Source organism: Falco punctatus (assembly GCF_963210335.1).
Source record: "Falco punctatus genome assembly, chromosome: 1".
In the NCBI taxonomy this organism is placed as follows: domain Eukaryota; kingdom Metazoa; phylum Chordata; class Aves; order Falconiformes; family Falconidae; genus Falco; species Falco punctatus.
Window position 1 is genome coordinate 113,376,630 of NC_137580.1, and position 12,846 is coordinate 113,389,475.

Sequence of the window (12,846 nt, forward strand, 5' to 3'; positions counted from 1 at the left end):
CCTTTGCAAAAGCAGCTCTCAGATTCTGGCCTGGTTAGAGCACCAAATTAAAAGTTTGGCATCAAAATACCAGAAAGACTCGCCTCCAAATCACAGTGGCTAATGGCTGTTTAAAATTCCACCTAAATCAGCACTTGAGACTCTTATATACCAGATTTCAAGGACAGCATTGCCGAGATTCCCTGAAAATTAGAATTAAAAGGAGATTTGCATACTTACTTCTGAACTATGCCTGGAACACCCTGGCTTCACTTTTTTCAATCAAATTACCTTGAAAAATAATCTAGCAATATTAGACAATAATGGTTCAGATACTGAAGATGCTCAGAATCTCCAATATCCAGCCTGCAAAAGATAGTCTTAACTCTTATCCCAAGTATGTTGCTAGAAATGTTGAAGGCAACAGCCTTTTATGGGGATAAATGCTGCATCAACCACACAGTAAAAAGGAATTAAACCAATAATTTTTTTTCCAGAGCAAAGGAGCACATCTCGATATGCTACCATTTCCACATCAGTATTATTTGTTCCTCATATTTCACGCTTATGGAAGCATTTACTAAGGCTAGAAGTGTCACCAGGTACTCGTTTATCTGAAAACATACGCTATCGTTTATGGTACTCTGTTTCAAGTGTTCTAGTCACATAACCAGAAATTGCAAGCAACTGAGGGAACACTTTCTCCATTACAGAGAATCTGGGTGACCGACATAGCAACCAAGGCTTGCTCTTTAGCCATTTGAGCACAGCCACATCAGAGCCTTACTTAGAAAATCATGTTTTCACCATATGCATTTGGTGCGTGTAGCTCTAGCCGCATCCCCTGTGATTCTCAGTAGTGAAATTCCTTCTCAGTCAGCTATACTAACTTGGGAAGTTGTCCAGCCTTCCGGGGAAAATTGCTGGGAGGGCACTGAAGAACTAGCAGCACTTGTGTGATCTTCCCTGAATCCTCAAAGCAAAGCAGGAAGGTTCCAATGGAAACAAAAGTTCATTCTGTGCTTTAACGCAGACCGACACATAAGGCTGAATATTGCCATAACCTCGACTCAAAACTTTTCACAGACCGTTAAGCACACACTACAGTGTAGGCAGTGGTGATGGAGCAGGTGAGGTGGTGTGAAGGACCACAGCCCCTTGCCCCTCCCATGTTGCTCAGCTCAGCTGTTCCTTGCAATACGAAAGAGCGCAGATGGCTCCATGGGACAAAAAGGAACAGATGTGAAAGTTGGGTGTATGCTGCTTACCTTTGACACGGGGGGGGGGGGGGGCGGGAAAGGCAGCAGTTGCCATGACTGTATTGGAATAATGCATCAAGCAGCAGCTTTACCTTTTTGCTTGCCCAGCTGTGGGGAGCCTATTCTTGAGTCAGTAGGAATGAAAAGGGCTGGAATGCAGTAGAGACTCTGCTCATTCCCACCAATTTAGCTTTGAGTGAATTTCATTTCCAAGCTTTTATTTTCCACCCCCAAAACCTGGATAGACCACAGACCAGCTTTTCATGCTCCAGCAGTCTTAAAGACCCCTTAAGACATGGCTCAACCAAGATTATATGAAGCAGGCTGTCACCTCTGGAAGCCAAGAAATTTTATGTGACTGAATCACGGTGTACTGTCTGGCAGCCACCTCCTGGTGTCAAGGACTGCACAAGAGCTCTCAACTCTTTCCACAGAGCTCAATGCACAGAAAAAGGACTACACAAAATATGTCAGTGCCAGATGAGATTCCTACTAACAGGTTTCCATGCAATGAATTACAAGGCTCCACCATGCAGCAGAAAAGAGTTTCATCGCCGGGAGGAACGTGCATGTTTAGGTCATGGAGACTGTACTTGCGTACAAGTACAGTTCGTTTTGGTTTGTTTTTTTTTTTTTTTGTACAAGTACAAAAACCTAAGCTTGAGTGAGGCCCAGCTCTCGGGACGAGCTGCAGCAGTGCATGACAGTGTTGTGCAGCAAAACTGTCTCACTGCAGGATGCCAAGTCGCTGTCTTAGGAAAACATGCTACTGCCTGCTGTATGCTGAGCTGTTCTCTACGAGTTTGGCAACCAGCAAACAACATTGCTGGCACACAGATCCCCCTGAATCGAGTCCAGAAAGGATACGCAGATATTTACACACATATGTATGTCGATAGCTGAGGCTGCCTCAGCTTCTCTTCTTACTTCTAACCACACTGAACTGACAAGTTGCTGCCGCTCTAGCCAGGGTCCTAGTTTGAGCACGCAGTGCCACAGTCTGGAGTGTCAGGACCAAGACCATTTCTCAGAGAGCCTCCCAAAAGCCCGTTTACCCTGCACTGCAGAAGCAGCCCCGCGTCCCTAAGCGCTTGCAGAGCCTGGCAACACCCGCAAAACATCCGCTCATGCACCCTCTTTGCCCTCCCTTCCCACCGCCAGAACTTACTTGGCTCCGGCCAGCGACCGCTAGCTTGGTACGGTTGGAGAACCTGCCGCCGGTGGGACCCTTCCCCGGGGAGCCGGGCCCCGCGGCTGGGGGGCTCCCCACCGCCTCGTCCACCCACTCCTGCGGCAACCCCGCCGAGCGGCCGAGGGCCTCCACCTGCCGAGCCAGGCGCTCCAGCTGCGCCCGCAGGCGCCGGTTCTCCTGCTGCAGCTCAGAGACGGTGTCCGCCAGGGGACTGGCGAGGCGCAGCACCTCCTCCACCTGCCGGCCCACCCCCTGCTTGAACACCTGCATGTCCACGTGGATCTCCCGCACGGCGCCCCGCAGCGCGTCCTCGTAGCGCCCCAGCGCCTCGCAGACGCTCTGCGCCTCCGGGCTGCGCCGGCCCTCGACCTCGCCGGCCATGGCGCCCGCGGAGCGCGGCCCGGCAGGCGGGGGTGGGGGGGGAGCTCGGGAGCCGCTGGCGGCGGACGCCCGGCCTTCTCCCCTCCCGCCGCCGCCTCTCCGCCCCTCCGCGGGCGCCCTCTGCCTCCCGGCGGCCCTAAGCCCGGCCCCCTCGCCGGCCGGCCCCCGCCGCTGCCGGGCCAGGACGCCCCGCTCCCGCGGAGGAAAAGCCCGGCGGGGGGCGCCTCGGCAGCGCCCGGTGCCCCGCTCAGCGTCTGCGCCTTCAAAAGGGGAAGATGTAATTTCAGGAGGCAACGGTGGGAAGCGGGTGGGAGAAGGGGCGGGGGGGCACACCGGCTCGCTCACAGCTGCCCGAGAGGGCCGCACGGTGGGCTGCGGGTGGGGCCGCGGGCGCCGTACGGCCCGAGCCAGGCAGCGGCGCCGGGAAGGGCGAAAGGGAGGGGAAGGGGTGGGGGATGAGGGTCGGGGAGAGACTAAGCGAGGAGAGGCAGGGTGAGTATCTGAGAATGACAGGCTATATTCCTTGTGTATGTAAACACATGACAACAGAGAAATGGCAATGCAGACAAATAGCGTTGGTCTGCGACCTCAACACTGCTACATTGTATCTCAAAAAGGCCATCATATACAGTGTGAAGAGCAGAGTCATTCACCCAGATGCTAAGCATAGTCTGCATGGGGCCCAGTAAACATGTCCACCACTGTCACAGATATGCAAGGTTACATGGATTTTACTCTGGGCACCACTATTACAGCTAAGATGCTTCTCTGCCTTTCACTTCTCCAAGCAACTTGGCACAGCGGCATCACTTTCCATTGGCTTTGGTAGGGCTCACCATTAAATGACAGTAGCAGTTGTTAGGAGGCTCAGCTCACCCTGAAGTTCAGGATAATTGAGCAGCTTCTCATCAGGCACATTTAACATTCTTTCCAGGCCAGCTCAGTTCATGGGAGGTAGCATCCTACAAACTACCACAGTATCCTTACACTCAGAGCTTCCAGTTATTTCCAGTACTGAAGAAGGCTACTTCCTTCTTGACCAGACGATTTAAAGTTCTGCATGCAGAACAGGTAAGTATCTGCTTGCATGGTACCCTCTAAATTCCTGAAGTGTCTAGTTTGCATATGGCATAGCCTGTTTCATGAGTACCACTGGTACATGATGTCCTGATGCTGTCTTCAAAAGAAAGTTCCCAGAGTAAGTCATCGTGCCAGTCTGTGTCAACTGGATCCTGCAGTGAGACCCAAAAGGGCAAAAATCATATAGTGCTGCTTTTCCATATTAGATCTTATTTTTCAAAAGCAATGCTCAAAACTTAAGAAATATGCCAGCAGGGCAGCTGTTCCTGCCTTGGGGGGTGTGGGGTGTGTGTGTGGTGGTGGATAAAAAGAATAAAAATCAAAGAGATCATTTTCTTCCAGCAAGGCAGTAGGAGACAATGGCTGTATTCTCTGACAGCTACCTACTGGTGGGGAACATTTTATCTGTGAGAATGCTGCTTTCAGCAAGGTGTCAAGGAACAATGCTGTCATCACCCCCAGTCACACATGTCGTCCGTATCTCTTTCTATCTTTTATTCTTACATAGTTACTTGCACCCTTTATCTGGCTGGAGCAGGAACCATTTATCTCCTGTGGTACACTACTTCCCAGGGTGAGTTTGCCTGTCTCTCTCCCTTTTCCCTTTCTCCCTTCCCCCCCCTCTTCTACAGATTGAAAACCATACCTTAAATTCTGTAAAGTAAGCAAAGGCCTTGTTTTCTGCTGTCAGAAAAGTCTAAAGGGCTTGCTGTGACAGATGCTGGACAGTCCTGGTACTGGAAACCTCTGTTCTGCTGCCAGTCAAAATTCTACTTGTGACGAGACTAAGACTGTATCTCTCCACCAACAACCTCTGCTGCCACCGCCAAAAGAGCAGCAAGGACTTCACAGCATCCTCAGGGTCTCAGTACTAAAAGCAGCAAAAGAGTAAAGAAGTGAGAATAGAAGCAAAATGAAGCACGAAAGAGCAGGCAGTAGGATGAGGAATGTTGTGTGACATGTGGTGTTGTGTAAGCACCTGGAGTTTCAGTACACATGGGTCTATCCCATCGACACTCCATTTACTGTTAAACTGGACCGTGAGAATAAATTTAGTGTTGCCCACAGATGCTCAACCACTTCTCATACAGCACCTTTTCCGCTTGGCAAGGAAGCGCTATTTTTAACTGAAAGCTGAAGGTAAAGCTGTTTTTGTTTTTTTCTGCATGGACTAACAGGTCAGTCTGTGTTGCCTCCCCTTGGTGAGAAAACTCCTCAGAGCATTTCTGAGCCATTGTTTTTCTGCCATTGCTGGGGCAGAGCAGAAGCAGAGTGGCTGACTTCAAAGAGAAGTCAGTTCAGGGCTCCTACCTCTGCAACACTAATTACTTGAATTTTGCAGATACAGACATTTTACCTTAGCAAACAGTGGCCTGACAAGGACTGGAGAAGTTCAGACAAGAGCTAGCACGTATCCAATTTCCACAGAATCTGCCATCTTCCTGCAAACAGATGACCTTCAAACACAGCCAGGTGGCAAGCACATGGGAACACCTGAAAGCTTCAGAAAAACATAGCAGGCTTTTTATCCCAGCAGGCATCTGCTCATCCTCTTACTGACTCTCCATTTCCCAGTGGCCGTCCTTTGGAGAAGACTCCCATAGAAAGGCTTACTGCATGAAAGTTTATTGTTCAAGTCCACAGAAAGTCTGTGATAAATTCCATCCTTTCTGGCCATCTCTGAACGTCTCTATGGGTATGCACTTCACACTGACAAGTAAGAGGTTACAGCTGTGCAATGGCAGTTTGTTCACAGGCCAGCCAATTCTGTAGAAGTCTGCATTGATTGAATTGCAATGGAAGAATATTATTGTTTATATTCCTCTGACAAAGTAAACATGTGCTCTTCAAGTGATGCCAGTGCTTCCTCAGCTTATCCTAGTTCTGACTGCAATTTATATGCCAAAAACATAGCTGCTCCTCTCCCTGCCATTCCCACTGGGAGTGCTCTGGGAAGGTACAGAATCTATTTTCCCTGCAAGTAGGAGGTCATGTGGCAGTATCTTCAATCTTGTCCATCTGTTCTTTGCCAAGCCCTACCCTAACAGCCCCTTGTCCTCTGCAGATTATGATAGGATTGGCCTTTTTCCACTCTGTACTGGGAAAATGGCTAAAAAAAGAAAACAATCAACCAGCTTCTGGTCATTGCCAGATGCTGCGCTTTGTAAAGAAAGCTTGGGTCAGATCCTGCTGGCCAAGTCAGCAGGAGATTTGCCAACAATGTACGGGATGCCATGTCAGGCTTTTCCTGTGAGAAGCAGTCTTGGCATTTATTATAGAAAGCACTCTTCATACTAACAACAACCACCACTAAGATTTGTTTCCAGAGGAGCCCGAAAAGCACCATACTGACCAGATGTAGAGGTGCAATGGATTAAGGGTGGGAAACGTTTCTTCCTTACTCATTTTAAAGACAGCAGTTTTCTAACTTTTTCATGCCAGGCTAGATCCTTCTAAAAAACCAGGCATAACCACCTAATGCAGTAACCCAGGTCACTTCAACCACCCTGACAGAGACATTCTCCCTGCGCTAGTCATCTTCAGCCCTTCTCTACCTCAGTTCTCCTATATGCAGAATACAGGTAATAACATCCCCTCAAGTAAAGCATTTTCCATTGACTGTCTTGCTGAATATGGTGATCAGCTGTTTTGGTCACAGACTACTTTTTACCCTGCAAATTGCCAGGTGGCATCTGGCATAATTGGGAGCTCTCAGCACCCCTGTAATGGCAGAAGTAGTGGTAACACTGGTACCATTCATACGGCAGCATGCCACCCTAACCACTGGCTCAAGCCACCAGCTCTGGGCACGTTAATGGGTTTAGGCCTGAAATCTTACCGAGTATGACCGACCGCCACAATACATGTCCAGCTGTTAGGACATGACATTTTGCCAGCCTAAATTGCTTCTTTCCCCTTCCTCTGACAGATTCCAGGCTACCACAATTTAAGCAGCTTGCAAGACCAGAGCTCAAGCCTTCCATAGGGAGACTGTTCCCTTTGCCAGCAAGTGGTGCCTGGCATCTTCCGTGGCTCACTCCTGCTTGCTGTAGTTTGTATTCCAAAATTAATCCTCTAACCAATGAGGAGATGAAGTTAGAAAACAAGATTCAAAGTTCTAGGTTGCTGCCAACAAGAGAGCTCGGATTAATCAGCATACGTGTTTAAAACATACTATAATGACTGGCAGTGCCAAAGTGGAGCTGAAAAATAAGTTTGTAAAAGCACTGGACTAAGCAGACAGTTTCACAGCATCAGGCAAAGCACAGGGAACAACCACATCGCTGAAATGCATACATGTCCATTTGAACTCCAACCCAAAAAGATGCATACACCTGTGTCCAAATTTGCATCTGATTGGCTTTGTTCTTAAAAGACCAATACTCTTGAGCATGACACGAGAAACGTAGATGTGTGGTGCTAAATCAACTGCAAACCACATCAATGAACATGCAAAAGACCAGAGGCTTTGCACTCACCGTGTGAAACATTATTATTACCAGAAGTGCATGGGTGACAAGCTTGCTAGTGCCCTCAATATGATTTGCCAGCATGTCCCATGCCAGTCAACACAGCACACTGCAGTCGTAATTCCAGAGCCCTTAAAATCAATTGTGCACTACAGCTGCATATGATAACTGCTTTGCTGTCAGATTTCCTTACTTCAGATTTGTTCCCCTTTGGATATCATTTTTATGAACTGTTTAAGCTCCCCAAGTCTCTTTTCATTCACGTTAGCAGACCAGCCAGAGCAGGGACTAGCAAATAGGCTCTGGTCTTTTCTCTGCCACTGACTTTTCAGCAATCATTGGGCAAGCTATTGAACCTCTGAGACTACAGAGGCTTAAAGGCCCTTTACACTTTTCTGCTAAAGCTGGGTTGACAGGAAGAAGACGTGACTTCAATATGCTGTAAGGCATCTTTAAAAAGCCAGGATCATATAAAGAAAGAAGTAGTATCCTAATCCACAGTAGCTCAGGTATATTATTGGGAACTGATCTTCCTAGACAGCACTGTTGATGACTTTTACATTTGGAACTACAATTAAGCATTGCAGAAAACAAGATGATACATCAGAGGACTTTCCACTTTGGAAAGTAACTTTGGAAGTTACTCCTCTGCAGGGAAGCCTGGGATCATGTCTATCATCTCCCACTAGCCAGCGTCTGAAAATAGATGCCTGTTTACTGCCATCAGCCAGAAGAGAGATCCCTCCAAAGCTGCTGGAGCTGTACCTGTATGAAACTGGTGTAAGAAGAGTAGTGGAGAGCAGTCCACTGACCATGCAGTTGTTCTGCCCAGCTGAGGAAGGGTATAGGCTCCCTTTCTTCTCACCGTGATCTGGCAGCTTGCTAAATTTCATCTGACCTTTCCATTCTTCCTTAAGTGTCACCTCCCTTCCTCCTCCCCAGAGACACTGAGAAAGTAAAATGCCATTTTTCCTTGCTTGTTGCAATAGCTTGTCTTTGCTCTTCCCTTCTTTCACCCATAGTTTTTCCTCAATTCTCTCCATGCTTTTTTCTCTATTACCTTATAAAATCTTTCTCTTGCCTCACTAGTCGTTGCTTTTTCCGCCACAGTCTTGTCATTTGGGACAAGACGAGGACTGCCTTTCATGCAACTTCTTCCAGTAGTGTTTTAACATCAAGTTCCCAGGCAGAGGATCTAGGGAACAAGAAGGTTGGAGAGCCTGGAATGTAGGAAAAGAAACCTAAACTGCATCACATGAGCATGGTGGAATGAACAGCACAGTATGGCAGATTTGGTCAACATTCACTACATCTTACAGACTCTGACAGGAGCGCATACATGTGTCTGTGTGACTGGTACCCCTTGCCCATATAACATGCGCAGGTATGCCCACATGCATTTGTGAGCTGAAGCACAATCTGGGGAACCCTGACTTGAAAATAAGCTCTTTCTAGACTCATCTTAAGTCATACCCATTTCAGGCCTTCAGAAAACACAACCTACTACAATGGAGTAATCTAAAAGCAAATCAATCCATGCAACAAAGATTTAGAGAGGTGCCTTAGGTGTAGAAAGACTTTGGATAGTTTAAGTAACAGAATCCAATTCTAAAATGGAATGACTTAAGTGCACATGAACAATCACTGCTCAGATGAAGTTTCATAGCCTGATGGCATGCGAAATTACAAGATTTTAGCAACTAAAGGAGCAATTAAAATTCCAAATATTGAAAAGCAGTTATGTTCTCAGTGACTTAAATTGGTCATTAATTCTAATCTGCAAAGCTCATTTGAAAACAGTTTGAGATAATCACTTTGTGTGGGCTAATACCAAGAGTCCTCAGTTGTTTAATGTAACTGATGGCAACTTTTGTGTCACCCTTGCTTGGCACTGAGAATTATCACAACACTGAAATGACAATGGTAGAAAGTAACAGAGTACACGCACAAGGTGAGTGCCTGCAGACAGATGTGCAATCACATATATCCACAGGCAGCAAAAGGAGCAGCCATTCCCCAATTTGTGCAAGGTCTTTCAGCTCCTTTGGCCCTGTTCACTCACCGCAAGAAGGACTAACATTCAGGGTGCCAAGCCCTGTGAAGGGTAACATTTAAGAGACAGCAGTTGCTGCCATGGCTGCAAAGTTTGTTTTCCCAATACTGATCTCAGGTAACACTGAGTCCCGGCCATCCTCTCCTCAGCAAATCACTATCCGACCGTGTCTGTGACAGCATTCCATGGACAGTTCCAATTCTTTCCAGATCAGAGTTCTAACTTTTCATGGCAGAAGGCAACCTGATACTCTGGCCTAGCTCCAGCTTACACAGGACTGCCAGCCAAGGGGAAGGCCTCAGCAAGGGGACATTTTTTTGTCAGCACCTGTCTCAAAGCACTCTGTTACAGAAGAAGTGGAAAAAAAAAAAAAAAATCTACGGTCACTTCACCAAATCCAGTTCCTTATTCACATCTCCTTGGCACCTGCTTCACCACGCACAGCATCTTAGTGTGACTTATTAGCCATAAATTTCCACAGCACTCAGCTTACCCAGTCTGTGGGCCAGAGGTGACACCACTGGAAATTCTGAGACTGGGGCAGAGGTGGGCAACAGGGAGAAGGAACTCCGAGTCTTACAGGGCTCTGGTGCACTGTGAGAGTGATCCAGGCCAAGGGTCTCACAAGTAAATCCCTGGGAGGAAGGGAGAATGAAAACTCGCTACTGTAGTAACTGACCTTTGGATTTTGCATTAGAAAGGAGCAGGGTCACTCAACACTATGCGAAGGTGACAACTCCATGGTTAGCATCCCGACATCCCATCAGATTGGGACACCACTACATGCATCCATGGCAGGTTAGCTCGCACTGTGAAGTTGCCAAAAGACATGCAAGACACTGGTAAAATGGCCAGTACTTTGCTCCCAAATCAGCTAATTGCAGTCTGCTTTTGTCTTCATTCTAAGAAAAACCTTTGCCAAGCATCTGAGAGTTTCAGGAATGTCAAGAGACCAGTAGCATGCTGTTCTTGCTCATGCCTTGGGTGTAATCTACTGTTAAGTATCCCACTATCTCACTCTGCATTCCCCAAACACTGCATAAACTACACCAGCTTCCATTATGGAATTCTTCAGGGCTCTTTGATCATTTATCAGGCCAGGGCTTGATAGTTGCTTTCCTGCCTGATAATGCTGGTTGATGAGCTCCTCAAGCACCCTTCACAAATCCTCCAACACATTCCTGTGTACTACATGAAATTCTCACTGTTTGGATAGTGGCCTGACAAGTACGTCAGTTTGTCTCTTTTACAGACTGGGGTTCCCTTTTTCCTGAACGCTTTGCTTTTCTGGCTTGTTATCCTTCCCAGCTTGCTACAACCCATCCCTCTCTTCCTTGTTCTACAGCAAACAAATTTCATTACGTCTCCTTTTGAAGGGAGATTGTGAGTGTTAGAACACGCTCACAGCCTATGGCAAACCTTTACAAATTTGATACAGTCCCAAAGAGAGAGCGATCAGTTCTCATCCTCCAACAGGAGAATTTTATCCCTCGGCTGCTGTGGCATCTCAGCCTGCGTGATGTAGGTGACACAGTTAATGTCCATTAAATCACTGACTATCAGCAATTGGCAACAGTCAGACATTTACCAAGGGCATCCATGTAATGTTTGCAATACACTTTCTGAAAGGCTGGGAAAGAGTTTACCAAAGACAGAATGCAGACCTTGCACATTCACATTAAACATAATGGAAGGAATTACCTGAAGCTTCTAATCAAGGTCAACACGCATATGCTATGCTGGTAATTTAAAAGATAAAGTCCACTCTAAACTATAATACTAGTCTAAATGAGGAGTTATTCTATTGATTCCTGCAGTTAGTTGAGATTTACAGTTGAGTCTCTAAAATCAGCATGCAGGTTTCGGTCTTGATTTTGAAGATCATGCATATTAAGTGCCGTATTTATTAGGACATTTTCTTAGCCAATTTCTGCCTACAGCAATGGCAGTTAAGTGCTTTTGGTTTGAGTTTTTTGTTGTTTGTTTGGGTTGTTTTGGGTTTTATTTTTAACTATCAGACCATAAGTTAAACCAGAGCCCCCACACTGTGTCATGAGAAAGCACAGGGAAGCTGAGTGGGTGAGAATATTGGGAGGGGCAGGGCATGCTCTTAAGTGCTAAGAAGGAACATTAACAGGGAAACTATAAATAAATGGAGGCTACAGGTGAATCCCAATTTAATTGCTTTGACTTCAACAGTCACATTTTGTTTCCACCAAGCCATCACCTCCAACTCTGGCTTCATATCTGATTCTTCATAAATAGCTAAACATGCTCTAATTTACTAGCTCTGTTCTGCCTTTATTGTTGTTTGGGGACTTCTGAGCTAAAAAGGAAGCTATCTCAGCTGCTTATAAATTTGCCGTCACAGAACTTGTGAGGACCATGCAGGGAGACCATGTTCCAGGTATAGCAAGTCACTATCATAACAAGGATACAAGAGCATCATTTGGACATATAAACTTTAGCACTGAAAACATAAAACCTTACAGGCAGATATCAGACTTAAAGGCCACTTCAGTACATTCCCAGAAGCCATCTGTTCAAATAATAAAAGGGGGGCAAGTGATGAGATGGTAGCATCTCAAGGTGATTACCCTCTCTTACATTCTTAAACTGTATTACCAGTGGAGTAAAACAATACTCAAGACTTATGATACACCTACCTACCTAATGCAAACCCACAATAAGAACCACAAGTTTCCTGTTACTTAAGGCAGTACAGATGCACAGATGCACTACCATTCCTTGTTTCACCTCTCATGTGCAACAATTACGTCCAGACCTTTCACAAAGCTCTGCTTCTCCAACACTGAACTCCATTCCTCCGCTTAAACACATTGTTTAAATACAGACAAAATAAAGGACTAACTCTCATTGATGACAGCGGTATTTGGATGAATCATAAGACCTCGAATTCAGCCTAGTTCAAGCGTACATGAAGAAGGGGGAGCTAATCTCTAGCAATCACCAACTGTCCTACACCATCTGAAGTTACTAAAAGTATCTACACTCAATGCAGAGTTACTCCCCCACGCATCTCCAGTATAACAGGTACAGCACACTGATGATATGAGGACACAGGTAACAGGAAGCTTCAACACGAGTGCTTTAGTTACAGCACCATAAATACTGGACACTTCACGGATAATGATCTGGAACATGGAGAGGCAATCTGCATCCAAATGGCCTTTATCCAGCTCCTGGGAACCCTGCCTGGTAAACGGACAGACCAAACTAAGTGTGCCTTTTTTTTTTTTCAGGGGGGGGTGGGCAGCAGGAGGATGCATTTGTATAGAAAGAAAGAGAACATGCCATGGCGACCGCACACCCATCGCTGTGCCTTGAGTTACCTGGCTGGGCACATACAGAGTTTGGTCCTCCACAACGGCTGGCATTCAAAAGCTGAGGCTTGTGTGACACTGGATGCTG

General features: G+C 46.6%; 1 protein-coding gene across 2 annotated transcripts in view; it reads right to left on the reverse strand.

Annotated features, from left to right (window-relative positions):
• Positions 1-12,846, reverse strand: part of SMTNL2 (smoothelin like 2) — a 39,599-nt gene that overhangs the window by 17,169 nt on the left and 9,584 nt on the right. The window contains exon 1 of one of the 2 annotated variants that reach the window (XM_080398164.1): positions 2,407-3,144. The exons of the other annotated variant lie outside the window; for it this stretch is intronic. Within the exon in view, the coding sequence (XP_080254290.1) occupies positions 2,407-2,811 (405 nt within the window). The 5' untranslated portion in view covers positions 2,812-3,144. Of the gene's footprint in view, positions 1-2,406; positions 3,145-12,846 lie in introns of those variants that run through there. 2 annotated transcript variants of the gene reach the window in all.